The 21,830-nt window shown below is 47.8% G+C and overlaps 1 protein-coding gene across 1 annotated transcript; it reads left to right on the top strand.

The window, feature by feature from the left end:
* The first annotated feature begins 538 nt into the window (after positions 1 to 538).
* On the top strand, positions 539 to 9,602 carry Tfam (transcription factor A, mitochondrial). The gene is made up of 7 exons (XM_008829007.3): positions 539 to 762; positions 1,324 to 1,442; positions 2,432 to 2,502; positions 3,577 to 3,726; positions 6,203 to 6,298; positions 8,506 to 8,562; positions 9,147 to 9,602. The coding sequence occupies exons 1-7, from the start codon at positions 662 to 664 to the stop codon at positions 9,285 to 9,287; spliced, it is 735 nt and encodes a 244-aa protein (XP_008827229.1). The 5' UTR covers positions 539 to 661; the 3' UTR covers positions 9,288 to 9,602.
* The last annotated feature ends 12,228 nt before the right edge of the window (positions 9,603 to 21,830 follow it).

Here is a 21,830-nt window from a genome sequence, read left to right as displayed (position 1 = left end):
TGGTAGCGCACGCCTTTAATCCCAGAACTCGGGAGGCAGAGGCAGGCGGATCTCTGTGAGTTCAAGGCCAGCCTGGTCTACATAGTGAGTTCCAGGACAGCTGGGGCTACAAAGAGACCCTGTCTCAAAAAGACAAAAAATGTAAAATATTTAAAAATTAACTTATACGAGATAAGGAGAAAGGCCAAGTGACGGGTGTCAGCACCCTCTCCATCTCGCCTGCGCTCCCCCAGAACACTGGGATCTGAGGTACTAGGTGCTAGGTCCTTCGCTCCGCCCAGTTCCAGGGAGAGGCGGGCCCTGCGGGAGGACGGGCGGCGCTGACCTGTGACGTCGCCCAGGCTCTGTGACGCACGCCGACCCGCCAGCTTCACGCCAGAGCCGGCGGGCCACCCCGCCAAGCCGCACCGGCCTCCAAGCGGCGCTGGGGAACACACGCGCGGGTCGGCGGCCGGGCGGCTCAGCATCGCCCCCTCCAGGCTAGACCTCCGCCGCTCCGCCCCGCCCCGCCCCGGAAGGCGCCGCGGTCCACCTGCCCGCGACCGGAAGTCTGCCTTCCCGCCGTGCCCTGCGCCCCGGCCTACCTCGCGTGCTGCGCTCTTCGGCCAGCGCCCTGGTGCGCGCGAAGGCCGCGGTCGGCGAGCGGGACTCGGCCGGCGGGATGGCGCTCCTCCGCGGGGTGTGGTGTGCGGTGCGGACGTTCGGACGCTCGGGGGTCGAGCTGTGCGCCGGCTGCGGGGGCCACGGGCACTCGCCCTTCAGGTAGGCCGCGGGGCGGGGCTGCGGGCGGGTCCGGCTGGGTCCCCTGTGTCCGCTCGCGCGTGTCCGTGCCCCGCGCCTACTCCACTTCCTGTCGCTTCCCTCCGGTTGTCCGGGAGGCGGGGTCGGGACTTGCGGCGCGAAAGCCGTCTCCACGATGCCAGGGCCGAGCCCAGCCCGCGGCCCTTCACTTGTTTTAGAGACCTGGATGAGACTGCCGAGTTCCGTTGACAGCCCCTGCTTCCTCTCATGTAGGGCAGGATTTTAAATAAGTCCTAATACCTGGGGATGTAGCTAGGTGGGGGTGTTGCTGGGTGGGGGTGTAGCTAGGAGGGGATGTACCCAGGTGGTGAGGTTTTTGGATTCAATCCCTAGCATTACGGAGGAAGGAAGTCACCCCAAAGTTTCTGGCATTCTTGCTGGGTGTCACATAGGTAGCATTGTGGATGTCATTTATTTATAATCTGAGTTCCTGTGTGTGTGACATTTATAATCTGAGTTCCTGTGTGTATGACATTGGCAGTTAAATGCCTGATGTTTGCTTTTGTTTTTATTCGTATGTAGTTTTGTCTGTATTCCAAAATTTTTTTCATCCAACGTGGGCAATTATCCAAAGAAACCTATGAGTTCATACCTTCGATTTTCCACACAACAGCTACCCATATTTAAAGCTAAACATCCAGGTAAGGAATCCGGGGCCTTATACCTGTCTTTGATGGAATTTTTAAAAGAAAAATATCAACTGCAAACTTGATTTGTGCTTTCCAAGCATCCGGTGATTGCTTAGACAGTCCTGTGTGACTGTTTCCATAACATTTTGTGACAAATAGAAATGCTTCAAGTATGAATGAAATCCAAGGACAACAGTTTTAACAGCTATGGAGAGCACAGTTCAGTTTGCAGCCTAGTTGCCTGGGCATGGGGAACCCTGACCAGCTCACTAACTCCTGCTTAGTGGTAGATTCTGCTGTAGGGTATTGTTTGTAAAGGGGCAAAAGCTATGAACAGATCACTGCTAATACCACTGGAAATCATCTCTGAGTTCCTTAAAAAAGATGTGCAGGCAGGAAAGATATCCCTGTAGACCTGGAAAGGCTTGTGGGTCTTTCATTTAGGGATATACAGTTGATGGCTGAATTATTGTAAGTTAATTTTTGCCTAGATTTCCATAGCCCTTTTCAAATATAATTCCTCAAGACACTTGTGGAAATCAGTAAATGTGCTCACATTCTAGACGAGTTAGAGAGGGGCTTAAGTACTTTGAACATATTAGACTTGGGACTAACAGGCAGTTGATAATCAGTTGTGTCCCGTCGCTGTAGTTTAGACAGGGAGGAAGTGGAGATCCTAATGGTACATAAGATGAGGTAGTTTATGGCTTACTGTGGGCTTACTCAGTAACTCCTGAAAGACAGGAGAAGTGTTTCATTTGAAACACGAAAGAAACTTGAAGCAGGTGCTTAAACTCATAGTTTCCTAGAATGATTTTTGGCACTGATGTACCCTTGGTTATTAGAGTCTTCTTACATTTCTGGATTTTAAAAGGCTGTATCAGTGTGACATAGAGGTGTGTGTCACTTGCCTTTACAGCCAAAAGGTTGTTTTATAAGTTTGTAGACATTAACTGTAAGAGAAAATCAGTAATCCATTTTCATTCTGTTTCAATGCATAGATGCAAAACTTTCAGAGCTGACTAAAAAAATTGCGGCAGTGTGGCGGGAACTCCCTGATTCAGAGAAGAAAGTAAGTGTGCACGGTTCCAACGCCGCTGAGTGTTAGAGACAGTGGTCCTGTGTATGAAAGGCCAGACGGCTCACACTTCTCTTTGTGTGTGTGTGTGCGTGCGTGTGTGTGCGTGGTGTGTGTGTGTGTGTGTTTCAAAAACTACGGGGTGTGTGTGCGCGCGCACGCTCATGTTCGGTGCATGTGGAGGCTAGAGCTGGTACCACTTGTCTTCCTCCTTCCTCTCCTGCTCTGCACTTTGTGTTTTGAGACACGGTCTCTAGAGGCCTGTGTCCAGAGTTGGTGTGTTGGCTAGATTGCCTGGCAGTGAACTCTAGGGACCCACCCGGCTCTTCCCCCAGCTAGATCTATACTCACCAGCAAGTCTGGCTTTTTACTTGGATGCTAGGGAGGAACTAAGGTCCTGCGGTGTGTAGCAGATTCTTCCTGACTGAGCCTTCCTAGCCCTGTCTTCTTTTAATATCCACTGTCCACACAGGAGCTCTGCACCATTGATCCGTAAAGGATGAGGCTGTGATGGGGCATCGAGGTGGTGGGGGGTGGAGTGAGTGGTTAGCAGGTCTGCAAAGGGAGACCAGTTGCAGTTCTCCCACCTTGGCAGCAAGCATGTGGAATGTTTTAAGTGGTGGCTTTGCCGGTGCGCTGTGTAGAGGGACAGCCAGGCGTTTCTTTCCTCCAGGAAGCAGTTTATTGTGCTCGCACCTGGCTCCATGAGACAGTTCTCAGAAGCAGAGCCTTGAACAAAGACCCAGCCCTGTCCGCCCTCTGTTAGTTTCTCTTTACACTTCACTTTCTTTGTCTTAGATCCTGATTGGGTGTGCAGAGCTGCAGGGTCACTCCAGGCAGAGCTGCAGGGTCACTCCAGGCAGAGCTGCAGGGTCACTCCAGGCAGAGCTGTGTACTACACTCAGCCACAGACCATACTGAGTTCTTTGTCCTGGGGGCTCCTGTCACAGTGTTAATCTATCTGAAGGGGCTCCTGTCACAGTGTTCCATCTGTTGAAGCTATACCTCTGCTTCTGTGGCACGTGTGATACTTTGAACTTGCTCAATTTATTGGCTCTTTACTTTCAGGTGTATGAAGATGATTTTAAAGCAGATTGGAAGGCTTACAAAGAAGCTGTGATCAGATTTAGAGACAGACTAACTCCAAGTCAGCTGACAACTTTTGAAAGAGAAATCAGGCAAAAACGTTTAAAAAAGAAAGCATTAATTAAAAGGAGAGTGAGTATTATGGAAATACTGTTTTTCTATGAAAAAGAATTGACAGAAGCACAAATGTAGGGAGTCCCTGTATGGATGGAGTAGAGCTAATGTGGTAGGAGACCTGAGGACTCCAGCCAGGGCCTGAGGTCCTGCCTTCTCCCACACTGAGGCTTGCTGTGAGTTGAATTAGGCGGGGCTTGTCTAGAGTGACTTTTGACAATGGATTGTTTACAGAGGGTTGTGTTTGCTGCTGAATGTTGCTGAGCAGACTTGAATTTGTTCATTAACACATCAAAGGAGAGTGCCAATTTACTCAAGCAAGTCAGCAGCTTTGGGGTCGAATTCTGTTTTTCTCCAAAGAAATAGCTTTTTTTTTTTTTTTTTTTTTTTTTTTTTTGGTCTTTTTGAGACAGGGTCTCTGTGTAGCCCCAGCTGTCCTGGAACTCACTATGTAGACCAGGCTGGCCTTGAACTCACAGAGATCATCCTGCTTCTGCCTCCCGAGTGCTTTTAAAACAAAAAAAACCCAAAACATTTGCATGAGTAGAAGTTTTAATTTCCCAGCTTAAGATGTATGTTCGCCTCAAGGCTACTGTTTTAGACTACATTTTTCTTTATTTGGGGATGATCTGTTACAGTCTCTGTAATCAAACCCACATAGATCGAACCTTGCAGTCAGGGTTTGGGTGATGGCTTGGTGCATAAAGTGTTTGCTGTGCAAATGTGGGACCTGAGTTGGGTCCCTAGAACCCCTGTACAGAGAGCCCAATGCCGTATGTAGTACATTCTTCCCTAGTCCTGCTCTGAGAGGAGGCAAAGAGAATTCCTGGCCCATATGTGGACCAGCAGCTTCTGGACTGCAGGTGGCAGGAAACAAAATGCTGGCTCCGTCAAAGTGGGAGGTGAGGACCAGCACCCAGAGTCGTCTCTGACCACCGTGTGCCATGGCACGTGTGTGCATGTGCATGCAGACTCCTGGTGAGCCAGGTGATTCAGAGATCAAAGGAGAACAGGGAACAGGAAGTCCACGTGCGGCAGTTAGTAGAGGCGTCCCAGCCAGGACTAGAGATGGAAAGGTAGTAACTTTTGGTTACAGTAAGTTTTAAAAAGTGTGACTGAAGTCTGCTAGTTCTGCCCTCACTGACTCAGATACAGGAAGAAGTGATGGCCTCGTGGGATCAGGGCGTCGGGCCAGATGCCAAGAACCACACAATTTCACATACTTAAAATTTTATTTGACTTTGTTGTGGGGTTTTTTTTTGTCTTTTTGAGATAGGGTCTCCTTCCAGCCCCAGCTGGCCTGGAATTCACTATGTAGACCAGGCTGGCCTGGAACTTATGGACATCCCGCCTGCCTCTGTCTCTCAAATGCTGAGATTAAAGGTGTGCATCACCACGGCAGGCCTTTAATATACATTGTTTCCTTTGGGGATTTCATACCTGTGTACCATACTTTTGGATCCTACCTGCTCTCTACTCCTCCTCCAACTCCTCCCAGACGTGCTCCCACTTTCTTTTTCTAGTTCTAGTCTTGTGCCGGACCTGGGGAGAGAAGCACAGGTGTGGCAGCAGAGGTCAGCTTCATGGAGCTGATTCTCTGCTTCCACCTTTAACCTGGGCTCCAGGATCAGCCCACTAGTCTTGTGCAGCACCTTTATTCGAGAGCCACCTTGCAAATCTCAGCATTTTATAAGTTCAGCTTGTCCTGTTCTCCAAACCCGCAAAGGAGGCAGGATGATGCACGGTCTGTCTCTCTGGGTTGTGGAGCTGAGTAGTTATGTAGCAGGGGATGCTTTAGGAAATTGAACACATCTTTTGAACTTCAGATGCTGAGACACTCAGGGAAGGAATGGGATGAGGTGGTTGAGCAGCTAGCTGTGGGTACAGTGGAGGTGTGTGCTGGCTGTGTCAGGGTGAAGGTAGAGATGTGGAGATGACCTGGGATTTTGTGTGTGAGCTACTCAGCTCATGGAAGCTACATGGAAGTCAGTTATGAAGGAAATACCAGTCTGGACAGGAGATTATTCATCGGCTGGACTGTAATTTTTACAACCTGACATTTAAAAATATTTTGACTTCCAAGATGTAACACATACTTCATATAAAAATCATAATAGCAGGCCGGGTGTGGTGGTACACGCCTTTAATCCCAGCACTTGGGAGGCAGAAGTAGGCGGATCTCTGAGTTCAAGGCCAGTTAGACAGGACAGCTGGGGCTACAGGGAGACCCTGTCTCAAAAAGACCAAAAAAAAAAAAAAAAATCATAATAGCATTAGTGTAATCTGGGCATTCAGGAGCTAGAGGCAGGAAGATTGCTGTGAGTTGGGAGGCCAACCTGATTACATAGGGAATTCCAGACCTGCCAGGTCTACATAGCAAGCCCCTCTGTTTTCAAGTCTCAAGAAAACAATCCCCATACCGACTTGAATTCTGCAGTGTATAGCACTTAATTGTCTGTCGCTGACATTAGGCTTCTTTGTTTTTGTCATTCAGGAGTTAGTAATGCTTGGAAAACCAAAAAGACCTCGCTCAGCTTACAACATCTATGTATCTGAAAGCTTCCAAGTAGCTAAAGATGAATCTGCTCAGGTAAACAGCTACATTTGTTCCTTAAGAGTTTAATTTAAAATGACTTAGGAAACTGTAGGTGTGTCATATGTCACATGATGCACAGTAGTGACTGACAGCTCCTTGGAGCTGGGGATGTAGTTCACTGGCAGAACCCACTGGACATGTGTGAGGCATGCCCCAGAAAAGAGGCCTGGAAAAGGTCTTGTTACGTCCCACAATTGAGCACGTAGTAACCACCACATACATACTTTGTTAACTTTAAAATATTTTTTAATTAATTTTTGAAGTTGGTGTCCTGGTTTGCTTCTCCATTGCTGTGATAAAACACTCTGACCAATACCAACTTGGGGAGGAAAGAGTTTATTCAGCTGACATCTCCCAGGTCTCAGTTCATCAGGGAGCCCAAGGTAGGAACTCAGGGCAGGAACCTGGAGGCAGGAGCTGGAGCACAGGCCATGGAGGAACGCTGCTTACTGGCTTGCTCCCTTGGCCCCTGCTCAGCCTGTTTTCTTATGCAACACAGGCCCACCTTCCCAGGGGTGGCACCACCCACAGTGAGCTGGGCCCTCCCACATCACTCAGTCAAGCAGGTGACACTAAAGCATCCAGCACAGTTGGTGTGCAAAATAATGATTTGTTGTAAGATTTTCATCCCTTGTGAATCATTGTTCTTCACTATTTACCCTCATCACCGTCCACCATCCCTTCCCTTCGGATGGTCCCCATTTTCCTCCCCAAAGTCCTCCACTGTTCTCGCCTCACGTGTGCACACTGGTTGCACTCTCACACCTGGAGAATCAGACACTCTTAGGTCAGTTTGGAAGAGGCTGTTCACTGCTTGCCTTGTTCCCTGTTCTGGAAGCATGTTGCAGCAAGCACCTTGGTAGTTCCTGTGGTGCTGATCCCGGGTCTCTAGCGTCCTTATTTACATGATTTCTTGAAGTTTTTCACTTATAAACATTCCCCACCTTAACATTTTAAACATGACCTCAACTGCTTAAACATTACTGCCTCTCAGTATACTTCATGTTACTTCTGTTTAGGTCAGGACTAATTAGATCGTGATTACAAAGGCCTTCTTCAGAGCTGGGCTGCACCTGTCCTATAATTTTATTTCTCATAAAACTTACTTGGCCAGAGTTGTTTATGCCCTGCTGTTTGCATTCGGGGGCTTGTGTCATGAGCCTCAAGCTCTGGTGCCTACCAGCTCTAGTACATTTACGTGTGTGGGTAATCTTCACTTCAGTGTGATGCACCTGGCTTGTCCAGCTCGGCTGCTGCCTTCTCTGTTCAGCATCCAGCTAGCATCCTGGACTTTTCCTTCATCACCATCCTGTGTCTTCCTTGATTTATTACCGTTCTCGTATAACATTTTCCTTAATGTGTGAGAGATTACTATCCAAGTTTAACATGTCTCAAAACTGTCTTTGCCCCTGCATTTATTAGTGTGTGGATTTCTAAATTGAAAATCATATTTCTTCAGAAATTTCAGAAGTATTGCTTCTTATCCAGAACACTGTATTGTTCTTGAGAAACACAAGCTTGATGGCATGTGCCTGTAATCCCAGCCTGTGGGAGGGACCAGGGGGTCATGAGAGTGAGGCCATCCGAGGCTGTGTGATGGGAACCTGTCTCAGAAAACTATAGATTGAAAGATAAAACCTAGGCTGGCGAGATAGCTTAGCAGGTAAAGGCATGTGCCACCAAGCCTGACAACCTGACCCACATGGTGGAAGGAGAGAACTGGCTCCTGCAAGTTGGCCTGACTTTCCCAGGTGCGGAGTCAGTGAATTCGGCGTTGGGTGCACTGCGCGGCTCTGCCTGGCCTGTGTGCTGCTCTTGGTCTTGTCCCCATGCAGCTCAGGAGGGAGCAGAGCTGAGCCACATTTGCTTCCCATTACTTTCATAGACAATCACAGCCCAGGGAGGTAGAGTGCCTTCTCCGAGTGAGTGGAGTGAAGAGCCCCCACTGGGCACAGTTCAGAATGGAGCAGAGCTGTGGGCAGGAAGAATAGCCTGTGACTATGCTTATCACGGCGTAGAAACGACCTGAGTACCAACAAGCTTCTGTCGGCATTGGCAGTGTAATAGAAACAGAAGTTATAATTTATGCAGTGTGGCCTGTTATTGACAGTTGAGTTTTGCTAGAATGAATAATAAAATATTTTTCTCTGATCACTGAATTCTTATAGACATGTCACACTTAAATCTATGCTGTTTTTCAGGAAAAGCTGAAATCTGTAAATAAAGCCTGGAAAAATATGTCTCTTGCTCAGAAGCAAGTAAGTATCAAGCGGTGGTGTTGTTTTTTAAGACAGCATCTCTCTGTAGTCCCAGCTGACCTGGAACTCAGTACGTAGCCCAGGCTGGCCTTGATCTCACAGAGATCTGCCTATCTCTGCCTCCTGAGTGCTGGGTGAAAGGCCTGCACCACCACGCCAGCTGTTTCTGGTTTGCAGTGTCCACCTAGAACATCTCAGAGAACATATTAGGGCGAGGCTTCGTTGATGCGAAGTTGGCTTGGTATTACCACCGATAGCGTTAATGGGTTCTTTCATCCTCTACCATTGGGCTTTTTTCTCAGTAGTTTCTGTTCATAAATAAAATAGGCGTTTAAACCCTGACTTCAGTGTGTCCACAATTTTGAGGCATGGGCCTGCCCTTTTCTTCCCGCCTTCTACCCATAAGCCCTGAAATTGTAGCAGCTTCCACTGGGACCATAAGAACACTTCCATGAACACTTGTCTGTGGACCTCATTCCCCACCCCCTTTGATAGGTGCAGAAAGGATAGCTTCTCTGTGTATGGAAGCATTCAAGATGTGAATTGCTCATAGTGAAGTGTTTAACAGTTGCACTCTTCCTCAGGTGTATGTCCAGCTTGCTAAAGATGATCGGATTCGCTACGACAATGAAATGAGGTCTTGGGAAGAGCAGATGACTGAAGCTGGACGGACCGACCTCATCCGACGCACTGTGAAGCGACTGGGCAAAGGTGCTGAGCGTTAAGATAGAAGACCGGCCTGTCCTTGGGATTAGACACAACCCAGCAAGGTCTCAACACTTCAAGTTGTAAAATTAGAAAGGATAAAGTTGGTAAACATTTGGTGTTCAGTTCCCTTTTCTGTAGCCCATGGATTTCGGCCAGCTGAGTACATTTTTATTAGCGTTTTGAGAGCCGAAATAGATGGAAGTTTCTACAAAGGTCCATTTTGTGTTTAAGAACTACTGAATATGAAAATACACTGTACAGGTTAGTAGTGAATCTTTGCACCTTGATCAGAGCAAACAGACTGAGGTGTGATTCTGGACAATAGCTGTGGCAGCGCTTTTGTTCTCTGTACTGCGAGGTCAGGGGTTCCTTTCATAGCGTTTTGAGAGCCGAAATAGATGGAAGTTTCTACAAAGGTCCATTTTGTATTTAAGAACTACTGAATGAAAATACACTGTACAGGTTAGTAGTGAATCATTGCACCTTGATCAAGGCAAACAGACTGAGGTGTGATTCCGGACAACAGCTGTGGCAGCGCTCTTGTTCTCTGTACTGCGAGGTCAGGGGTTCCTTTCGCAGTCATCCGTGTTCTCTGATGGGCTTGTGTACAAGTCTCAGGTAGTCGTGATGGTTGTACATGCAAATGACGGTGTCAGTAACAGACATTTATAAATCTTTCTGTGTCTTTTTCTTTTTCCCAAAGTAAAAACTAAAAAATCATGTATCAAATCTATGCATATTGTTTATATTGCATAGAATAAAAATTCTAATTTTCTATTTTACATGTTTCTGAATTATGTATTTTAAGGTGAAATATTTGACAGATTTTTTGAGTAGAGAATTTTTTTCTGAGTCACTGCCTCTTCCATGAGAAAATTCACAAAGATTGGCTTGTGTGGTATAAGTTTTTAAATGAGCAATGTCTCCAAAGTTAGAACTCCAAACATTGCCCATCACGTTGGAAGGCCTGCACAGACGAGAGCTGGCTGTGGTATACTGCCAAGTCCAGCCCACAAACTGCTTTTCCAGGTCCTGTGTATTGAGCATTGTATTGGCAGGCTGGAGAGATGGCTCAGTGGGTAGGAATACCACACACCCAACAGCCACATGGCAGCTAACCACCCACATAACTCCAGTTCTACAGGAAAGACTCATATACATAAAAATAAGAAAGAATTGTATTGCTATCTTAAATAGATTTAAAAACAGAAAAAGCTATGAATGCAAGCTAATATAGCTATGAGTTCAAGAACAGCCATGCTGGGATGCAGTCGTGCTCTGGTGGTACTGTGCATGGGTGCTGGCTGCTCCCAGGACAGCAGAGGCTGCTGCAGGGACTGCAGCTGGGAAGCACAGGGCACTTTGGGCCCTTCGCATGCCCGCCCACTTGGGATGTACTGGGGATGCACACGTTGCCACTGTCTGACATCACCGCCTAAGCCAAATGTCCTCAGCACTGCCAAGCAGAGTTTGCCCAGTCTCAAATACTGTGGTAAAAGTAGAGAACTGCATCGTGAGGAACGAAGCTCACATTTACTGTGGCTCAGTGAGAAGAACCTTCGAGAGCTTCCCACGTGGCTCATACTGCAGCCCTGCCAAGCCAGAAGCTGCGACTTTCCAGCCTTGACTTTTCTTTAGAAACAAGCAGTCTGAACAGACACACTTGTCGTGACTTCAAAGATCAGGGTAACTCAGAGCTTCCGTACCTTGTCTTTTAGTCCAGAACGCTTAGAGATCAATACTCCAGACCCCCAGAACACTTGGACGGTTTCTTTTGTTACGGATGGAAAAAGAAGTCACTGAACTTGACAAAGGAAGGAACTGAAGAGACAGATTTATGTATCAGAAGACTAGGGCTGTGGACTGCAGATGTAACGTGGTGGTAGAGCTTGCCTAACGTGCAGGACCTCAGGTTCACTCCTAAGCACTGCAAAAGAAAAAACGTAAACACTAAAGTTGTGAAGTGAAGATGGGTATTTTAATTTTTCCCCTGTGGATTGGGATACAGGCCAAGTCTTTGCCTGGGAAAAATGGACGGCATGAGTTGGAAGCTGAGCAGGGGGAGGGGGCTGGGCCCCCATTCTTTCTCACATAGGTTTCCAGGAGTGACTGAAACCTTAATTGCATTGGCATCTTGAAGGGCACAGATGTGTGTTGTCCTTAGGATAGTGGAGAAGATAGAGCTCGAGTCATTGTCCTGTCCTGTGCTTCAGGCCAGCTCAGGAGCTGACGGGAGCTACCTGATCAGCCATGCAAGCTGCAGCCACAGCACAAGCCAGCCTCCCATTCAGCCTCCTGTGCCGTTAGATTCAAATCTCCCCAGGCGTACTGGTTAGCACGTTCTGAGAACATGCAGCTTCCTGTGAAATGACCCTGGCTAGACCATTTCAGACTGCCTGGCGGAATTTGTCATTGTTAATACTTTGGATTAATCTGCATTCCAAGCCTTTTTAAACAGGAAACGTGGAAGGCTGCTCTTCAAACACCACCTTGTAGCAGCGCACACCAGAAGGCACAGGTTTTCTGTTGCAGAGGATGGAGATCCAAAGTCACACCAGCGGCCGCTCATTAGAGCCTTAGTTTTAAGACTTTTCAACAACAAAGTAGTTGCCCAAAGGAGTGAAAGAAGCCTGTTGGGAAGAGGCTGGAGGTGAGTGGGAGCTGTTCTGCCGCCTCTGCTCTGGAAGGAGGTTTTGTGCCTCTTCTGTTCACTGGGGTGTTGGTGTTGGTTTTGGGGTAGTTCCATGGAGGGCTGTCAGGACTGCTGATGCTCGTCTGATGACCACTCAGCACTGCAAACAGCCTGCTTGCTAAAATAATGTGATTTTGCTCTTCTGGCTAGCTCCTCTTGTGGAAATGACCTTTTCAGAGAGGCAAGTGGTGTTCCTAGTTGTGATGAATCCCAATTGGTATTTCTATACTTTAAGTGGATTTAAAGTAACTATAAAATTTTACTGGCTTTTCTCTCAGCTACTGTGCCTCAAATACATTCCCACCAGGTTGTACTGAGATGGTTTTAACTTAGGTGCAGTGATGGTGTCCATTCATTCCCTCTGTTTTGCCATGTTTACTATAAGAATTTTCTTCCCCTGACAGCAACCCTCCTTTCTCTTAATAGCATTCGGCACCCGCCCATCACTGAGAAACTTGAAAATGCCATTAAGTATAACATGTTGTATGTTTTGAAATTTAAAGCAGTACAGAATTTTTTTATAACCTCTTAAAATGAATAAAAAATTTATTTAAATTTGTAAAACTTCTCAGGCAAAAGTAAAACTGCACGGTCAATATCCTCCATCTCTGATTTTTCACAAAGTATTTTTAGTAATTAAATCACTGATTATATTTATTGTGAAACATGTATTATAAAACCAATCTTTTGTATAGTTCAGAATGCTTACAGAGATAAACTGTAAACAATTTAAATCTGTAAACAATAATTTAAATTTATAACCATAATATCATTAAATCAGCCACATTTGAGACCATGACATAATGGCTTCTGATGTACATGTGATGTACAAGAAAATCAAAAGGGTAATTCCTCGGGGAAAGGAGATGTAAACGGTAGGGGCTTGGCGCACCCTCTAATCCCAGGTGCTCCCGCCCAAAACCTGCTGTTTGCCTTGTGTGGCAGATCACAGTAAAAGCTGGAACAGCTAAAATGCTGTGTAAGATCACATTCAGGTTACATATATAAGGTGTGCAGAAAATAGAAACATTTTGTTCTTAGACTTGAGTTTCACCCTTCAAATATTATGTACATAATATATTATCAAATATATTGATATATCAAATATATACATAAAAATACCCAAATCTGAAGGAAAACTACTCTGAAGTGTGTCTGACGTGCACTCAGGGGTAGGGGCTTTTTTAACTCATGGAGCTCTGGATTCAGTGTCCCCACTGCCAGAGGTGGGGAGGGGACCGTGGGAAAGTGGTTAAGAATCTGGTCAAATGTGATTGAAATCCTGGCTAACCCCCAAAGAACTCTGGGCGAGGACTGCCGTGTGGTGTTTGCTCCTTCCTCAGGTTTGTGGTGGCTCAGTTCACTGTGTTACGTTGCTGTGACAAAGCCCTGTAAACAACTTAGAGGATTTGTTTTGCCTTACGGTTTTGAGATTTTAGGCCACATTCTTTGACTGATGATTCTGGACACAGTGAAGCAGAGACATGGAAGAATACGGAGGAGGGATCTGATCTGTTCATGGCGAACAGAAAGCAGTTGGGGTAGGATCTAGCTCTCAAAGAAACACCCCAGCAACCACTCGGGAAGCTTAGGCCCCACCGTCTTAGGCTGTCACCACCTTCCACGATGGCCCCACCAGCCAGGGGCCAGGCCTTCAACACAGGAGCTCTGAGGGACATGTCACATAGAAACCACAGTACTCGAATCTGTTAGTGCATGTCTAGAAATAAAGACGGGGTCTAGGAGCAAAGCAGGCCAGCTTTCCATCTCCACACCACTCCCTTTCATGGTGTCAGCCTTCATCTGTTGTGTGGTGCCGTGGCTATCGTGTCTCCATACAAGATTGGGATTTTGATTACAGCAACACAAACTTTGAAAACAATCCCTGTTTTCCTTAGGTTTTCCTTAAGGTTTTCTTAGGCGGCTGACCTAAACACGACACTCGGAGTCTTTCTCTTGCATCCTTAAGTTTCTTTCATTTCTGAGGAAGCAGGTCAGTGTTCTCTCTCCTTCCTTACCCTGGCAACTGCCAACCACCCTCCAGTGGCTGTGACTGGGAGGGTTTTTTTTTTAATATTTTTATTTTATGTGTATGAGTGTTATGCCTGCATGTAAGTAAGTGCACCTGTGTCGTGCAGTGCTGTGGAGGTCAGAAGAGACTGTCGGATCCCCTGGGACTGGAGTTACGGACAGTTGTTAGCTGCTATGTGGGTGCTGGCCTTTGAACCCGGGTCCTCTGCAAGAGCAGTCAGTGTTCTTAACTGCTGAGCCATCTCTCCAGCCTCCGTGACTTTGGGATTTTACCTGCCATCTATTTATTGTACTTGTATGTGCTTCTGACCAGTCAGCAGTCAGTTTTCCACTTCAGAAACTCATTTGAATCTGCTCCTCTTTCCCCTTGGTCAGTTTAGCCAAGTTTGCTAATTTGGTGGATTTTTAGGAAAAACCAGGTTGGTTTCATGGATTTTTCTCTTGATTTTCTTCGTTCATGTTTTATTCTCTTCATTCGTTGGGGTACTTTGCCTTTTTTCTGGTGTCATGGGTGGAAGGTTGGGTTCATGAGTCGCCGTTCATATTGTCGGCATTAGAAGTAATGGGTCCCTAGGCACTGCTTAGCCACACCCCGTGTTTAGGTTATGGCTTCATTTCTATCTTTGTTTAGATTGATTGTGTTTGTGCCTGTGTGCTGGTTTGTGCGTGCGTGTATGTGTGTGTGTATGTGTATGTGCAACCAGTTCCCCTGAAACTGCAGACTCCGGAGGCTGTGAGAGGAGAGGAGACCTCTGTGTGGCTTTCTGTGAGGTGGGTGGGGGATCCAGGGATGCGACCTCCACAGTGGGCTGTGGGGTGGGCTGTTCATGGTGCAGTAGCACGACCCTGTTTCTGTACGTAACCCCAGTAAACTCATGGGTTCAAGCCTCAGGTGAAACTGTTCCCTGGTCTCTTGTCAGTGCCATCTGAGGTGAGCAGATACTTGTGGACCTCTCTCCAGGGAAAGCCATACAAGAGTCCTGAACATGCAGCCAAGGAAACAAGGGCAGATCGAAGGAGGTGGTGATGGTGGAGGCAGAGGGGGTCACTGCCCACTGTACGTGAGGCCATCGAGCCTGATATGGCCATGTGGCAGACTAGTCTGGAACCTCCAGGTTCAGATATTCACTGCAGCAAGGACGAAGGACTCCGTGAGGGGACGGGCTGGTGTCCAGAGAATAAAGAACAGTGTTCGCCTCTACTCTGAAGTTCATCAAAAACGGCTTGTCAAGTTCAAATAGGAATTGGCAAAACACATACGATGGAAATCTGTGGCTCTCCCCACAGGTTAGCAAGGTGCTCCAGTGATTCTGTCACCCGTGAAAGGCTGACCAGAGTTTGAGAAGCACTGTTGGAACTGTTGGGTCAATTCCCTGGTGAATCAGCAGGTTCTGAGATCTCTGCTCTGTGGGTCTAGGGCAAGTCTTGTCTTTTTCCTTTGGCATTGCTGGGGTTGCACTGAGAATCTCACACATACCAGGTGAGCATCCTGCTGCTGAGCTACGTTACCATCCCCAGGACAAACTGATGCATGAGTAGAGACTGGGCTGTATCAGGAGTGTATTTGGTTGGTCCTAAGTCATCTAAGCAGTGGTTATTGATTGGTGTTGGGGGTAAAGCAGGTAAATTGCCCCTCAAACATCTGGCGTTTTTATCAGAGAGTATGTGCATCAATCCCCCCTTTGCATTGAGAAATATGATTGTCAGATCTAGGGGAGATGCTGCCAGTATCCAGAGATTTCAGACTACTCCAGTCCTGGGTGCTGCTGTTCCTGCTGCTCCAAATTCTGGCCTGAAGAGGTTGGATGCATGGACCTGGGATTTATCATGGAGTAAATAGAGGTAGCAGTTGACAGGGTGATGAGACTTAGCTAAGTCTGCTCACTTCCTTTAGGTTGCTATTATTAGCAGCAGCTACACAACTACCCAAAATACTGAACTTAATGGGAAGAGAAGGGTAACAGGTGGGCGCAAGCAGCCAATCATGGAGCCCCAGGGACTTCCATAGTGTCTTCTAAGCCAGTCCATGACAACAGTTACTTGCATGGAAGTCTTTCAGAGTGGGCGGTGAGCATGTGCTTGCGTGACACTAGTCTACAAACCACTTGCACCTTCTTAGCTTACTCTTTCCCTTGGGGGGGTAACCAGGGTAATTTGTGACTACTGTGACTTGGCCGCTTAAAACAACAGGTTTATCATGTAGCAGTCCTGGAAGCCAGAAGTCTGTAGTCCAGGTGTCTGGGACCCACAGCCCCTTCAGGACTCAGGAAAATCTATTTTTTAAGAGATTTACTATTTAGCATATGCATGTGTATGTCTGTAGGGGAGGGGGCATATGCACGTGAGGCGGTGCCCATGGAGGCCAGAAGAGGGTGTTGTACATCCCCAAGCTGGAGCTACAGATGGTTGCGAGCCACCTGATGTGTGTGCTGACAACTGAACTTGAACTCTCAGAGCAGCAATTGCTCTTAACCATTAAGCCATCTCCAACCCCCCAAATAATTTTTAAATGAGCGCATATTGTATCATAGAAAGGAGTTGTTTAAAGTATCTCGTCTGGTGAATGGTGTCACTATTTATGCCACCTTGACTCACTCTCCAAGCCATACTCTTGCTGCCCTGTGACCACCGGACTCCTCAACCCGGGTCTGACAGTCCTGGGAGGAGGCCTGTGGTCTGCTCTTGGTCTCATCATAACAACGGCTCATCTACCCTTTTCGTAAGTGTTTGTGTATCTCTGATCTCACTTGTGGTTGGAGCTCGCCTCGAGCCCCTGGGAATTTCCTCTGAACCCAGCGGGATGACATCCTTTGAGTCAAATTCCAGAACCTTGAAGTGGATCAGCAGAGCTCGACCCCTGAGGACTGATCACACAGGCCCTGACCCCAAGCACAGCCTGAGCTTGATCACACAGGCCCCGACCCCACGCACAGTCCCAAGTCTGTTTTGTGCAGACTTTTATCCTGACGCATCAAGAGAAGCCTGTCTCTTCTCCTGGGGGAAAACAAACAGCGGAGCATGTTGGTGTCCCCGCGCCATGCAGGGGGCACCTCTGATCTCCGCCTTGCCTTGTTTGCACATGATTTTCCCTAACACCCTAACATTGTGGAGAGATGGGGATGGGGGCAGCTCTGGGACCTGGAGGCCAAAGGTTCCACTGTCTAAGCAGATGACAGAAGTGCTTTCTACTGACCATCTCCAGCTTGTAACTTAGTTACTACTCAAGGACAGGACTTGGATGGTTTGAAAGTCTTTGTTAAAGAGCTTGCAAAGGTTTAGAGGTTCTCAGAGCAGGTGGTCCTGGGGTGGAGACGGAGGACGATCTCCCCAGCCATGATGGGGTCTTGCTCTCTAGCTCCTTGTGAACGGCATCAGAAGTCAGTGCTGCTGTAAATTAGTTGGGCAGAAACCCGGGAGTGTTTAATTCATTCTGTGGAGGAGCAGAGGAGTACTTCAAGGGGTTATCAACGGACACTCAGTTGATGAATGTGCTTTTGACCTCAGCCCCACTGCAGACCACACAGATCAAGTTGTCCAAAATGAGACCTCCACGCTACCTTCCTCATCCACTCTGAAACCACATTCCACTTGAACACAAAATGGCTGTGAGGAGAAGAGGAGGGCGAAGGCATTGGCGAGGTGACCTGGGAGCCAGCACCCTGGATCGCACCACCTCAGGACAGCAAAACCAAAACCATGCTGCTGTGGCCACCATACTGGGGAGCTGTGCTCTGGGTGGGAGGCAGGACTCTGCAACAGGAGCTCACCTCAGCATGTCCATGGGGTGGGTGCTGATCTCGGATTTTACCATTCAGTCATATTCTTCTAGGTATTTGGGATCTCAGTTCATATGTGTAGATTTGAATTTTAAGCAGTGACTTTACTTTCTTGGTTGCACTGAGTAATACTTTAGTCAAGAGCTTAAAACATTTTTATTTACTTTTTATGTATAGGAGTGTTTTGCCTGATTTACATCTATGCGAGGCCAGAAGTGGACCCCCTGGAACTGCAGTTACAGACACCACTATGTGGGTGTTGGGAACTGAACCAACGCCCTTTGCAAAAGCAGCTAGTGCTCTTAACCTCTTAACCATGGAGACATCTCTCCAGCCCCCAGAAACTTTTGATAATTAATTCCTACTGGCACATACAATCCTGAAAATCATAGGTCTTTGCCGCTCTAATTACCTGCCATGGTGGTAATGTGGTTTCAGGTTAGTGAAGAGAAGCTACAAAGAAAAGCCAGAGTAACAACAGCAGCAGTAAATCGGACACTTTGGCAAGTCTTCCTGGGAGTAGTTTATACAAGCCGTGGTGCTGTGGCCTGCTTTCCCAAGGTTCATGAACCCATCCGGTTCAGAACAAATATCCCAACACCTGGGGGTCGGAGCCAGTAACACCCGGGTAAAACTTGACCCAGATGCCAGTTGACCGAATCAGTTGAAGTTTTTGGTGGCTGGTCTGAGCGATTTCTCGAGGTGCCCATGTGTTCACATTTCTCAGTATTCGCAGTGACAGCCTCAGAACTAAAGCTGTCAACGCTCTCATCCTGTCCAGACGCACTGCATTCCACCAACACCAGGGGGCGGCATTTGACTAGGGTCCCCTCTGCGACCGCTGCTCAGACTGGGGCCTGCTGGTCCAGCAGGTGTTACTTCTGGTCTCCCAGCCCTACGCCGCCTTCCCGGTTCCTCTGAGTTGCCCTCCTACAACGTGGGGCTGGAGAGCAGAGTTTGCAGCTGTGGTTTCAGCGGGGCCCCTCGGATGTGCTGCGGACGTTTGGACGGCAGCGTCTGTGTGGTCGCCGTGGCTGCGTCTCCCTGGGGTGAGCCTGGTGTGGAGGGTGGGCATCTCCTAGGGCATCATGATACCCAGTCGCTGCCTCCAGAGGGGCCAAGGTACGGGGTGTGGGCATGCAGGTTGCCCAGTGCAGCTCCCCAGCAGCCCGGCTTCAAGGGCAACAGGTTTGAAGGCAGCCTGATTCCCAGTTCCGGAAGCTTCGGATCAGTCCCCAGTGTCCACCTCTGCGGCTGCGGCAGGAGCAGCCAGCTGGTCCTTAGGGCCCAGTTCTGTGGCACTGTTCCGGGGGCAGTACTGTAGAAATACGCTTGCCCGGCCTTCCACTATCCTACAGGGGCCCGGCCTTCCACTATCCTACAGGGGCCCCCCATTCCACTATCCTACAGGGGCCCGGCCTTCCACTATCCTACAGGGGCCCGGCCTTCCACTATCCTACAGGGGCCCGGCCTTCCACTATCCTACAGGGGCCCGGCCTTCCACTATCCTACAGGGGCCCGGCCTTCCACTATCCTACAGGGGCCCTCTCTTCGTTCCTTACTGTTTAATCTCAGTAGCTTCTGTTCTCTGACCCTGAAACGCCAGCTGCAGGTGAGCAATGGCTGCAGCCCAGGTGCAGTGCCTTGACTGTGTAGCCAGCAGGTGAATCGGAGGGCACACTGCCATGAAACCAAACCCCAGAGGTGATCATTGTGCCTGCTGTCGCCTCTACGGTGATCGTGGCCTCACTGCTGTGGTGGTGTGTGGATGTGCGGCCGAGGATGGCCCAACGCTGGAGCTCAAGCCCATCGCCCTGATTATCCCAAGCGTTGACCTGGACAGATACAACCTAGGGTGGCTAGTAAGGAGCTGAGCTGGCTGACAGTGCAGTGTGAGTTCCCTGGGCCCGCAGACACCCGGCTGCTGGAACGTTCAGACCTTCGAGTGCCTGGCAGAACCCTCAGCTATGCCACAGGCCCTCCTGTGCAGGAAGCCCCACAAGCCCGTGTTCCCTGTGCTGTTCTTAACCAGCGTAAGAAATCCAGAAACCTGGGACTGGCAAAATGCCTGGAAGGTGGTGGGCTGTACTGAGCAAGCACAGACCTGAGTGGGGTACCCAGCACCCACGTAGAGAGACCAGCGTGGCTGTGTGTAAGCCCAGCACTGGGCACATTGGAGACAGGAGGGTTGTTGGGGCTTTCTGGATACCAGCTCAGCCGCAAATGAGGAGTTAGAGGCTCGGAGAGTGCGTGTGGGTGTGTGTCCACACGTGTGGCAGTTCAGAGGGCAACTTGCCAGAGTTGGCGCTCCCCTTTCATCCTGTGGGTTCCAGGCCTTGAACTCAGGTCAGCAGGCTTGGCAGCGAGTACATTTACTGCTAAGCTATCTCATTGGCCTCAAATTTGGAGTTTGTAGTTGATGTCATGTGTGTCAGTCAAATCCCCGGGAAGCAGACCTCAGACACGGTTCGAAAAGCAGGGAGTTTTCTGCAGAGGAATGCTGGGAAATACCACAGGAAAAAGAATTGGGATTGATCGGGCATTTTGATGGCTAATCTCATCCACCAGAGCGGGTTTAGAATCACCACAGCAATAAACCTCTGGGTCCGTCCATGAAGGAGTTTCTAGACTGAGTTAATTGAGGCAGGAAGCCCCATCCTAAAGGGGCACAGTACCATTCCATAGGCTCGATACCCAATTGAATAAAGAGGAGGCGGGGCGCTGGGCACCGGTGTCAGTCTCTCTCTGTTTCTTGGCGGTTGACATCTTTTAACTAACCAGCTCACACTCCTGCGGCCATGATGGACTGCACCCTTCAACTGTGATCCAAAATAAACCCACCCTCTCTCAAGTTGGTTTTGTCAGGAATTTTGTTAAATACTTGGAAAAGTTAAGAACACAGACAAGGTAAACCTGGGGCTGGCTCGCAGCCTCTGCAGTGGGAACTCCTGGGCAAAGCTGCTGAGCAGGGCTTCTTAAACGTTTCTACCCAACACCCCTTGTTGGTCAGGAAATTTATATGCAACCCTGGGTAGAGAGATATATAGAACAGAGATACAAATCCAACATTTACTGACAGTAGATCAGAAGAGTTTTTACAATTCTGTGGTGTATGTGCTCTTTATAATTTTACCATTTAGTAAAACAAAAGCAAATTTACATAATGACGCTATGGTTATGTTTGTTTATTTTTACATACAAAATTAAATCTTGGGGGTTAGAGAGATGACTCAGAGGTTAAAAACATTGTTCTTACAGAGGACATAGGTTTGGTTCCCAGCACCCCAATACAGCTAACTCCAGTTCCAAGAGATCCAGTATCCCCTTCTGGCCTCCATGGGTATTGCATGCACATGATGCACATACATCCATGTGGGCAAAACATTCATATACAATAAATAAATTTTGATACATATATACAACAAAAATAAAATTAACAAAAAAGGAATTAAATCTTGGCTAAACATTTGATACAGTAGGACATTGAACATCTTTAACATTTTTCAGAGTTGATCAAAATTTTGATTTTATAATAAATGCTGAGAATCCCACTTCACTTAAAAGTAACACAAAATGAGAGAAGTCTGCTTAGGGCTGTTTTAGAGATCATTGGGGATTCTATCCTAATCCCAAGCCAAAATTCATTTAGTGATTTTTTTTTTAATGACACTCAAGTTGGCAACTCAAACAGCAATTTTAAAAATCAAGCATTCTGATAGTATTCGGTCCAAGTGTACAAATTGATACTTACATGCTGAGGAATAACTGTAAGAAAATATTAAAAGTCTTTGTTTTCCGTAAACTATGATTTCTAAGAGCAGAGAGTGTTGTATGTACATTGAAAACTGAAGTTTGTAGCATCTGGTCATCTCAAATCTGAACCCGGGTGTTTCAGGTTCTGTTCATCGATGTTGTGTGTCATGACAGGCTGTGCGGGGCAAAGCACGCATAGAGAGTGTTCAAAACCCAAGCTGCACTGAGGTCAGGTGATAGAACGTGGCCGAGGGCTGCCAAGAACACCTGGAATTCGTCTTCTTGATTTGGGATTAAGTTTTGGTTAT

The sequence above is a fragment of the Nannospalax galili genome, unplaced genomic scaffold, assembly GCF_000622305.1.
Source record: "Nannospalax galili isolate Female #2095 unplaced genomic scaffold, S.galili_v1.0 scaffold1454, whole genome shotgun sequence".
In the NCBI taxonomy this organism is placed as follows: Eukaryota; Metazoa; Chordata; class Mammalia; order Rodentia; family Spalacidae; genus Nannospalax; species Nannospalax galili.
Note: the sequence above shows the minus strand (reverse complement) of the source record. Positions and strands in the feature narration are given on the sequence as shown.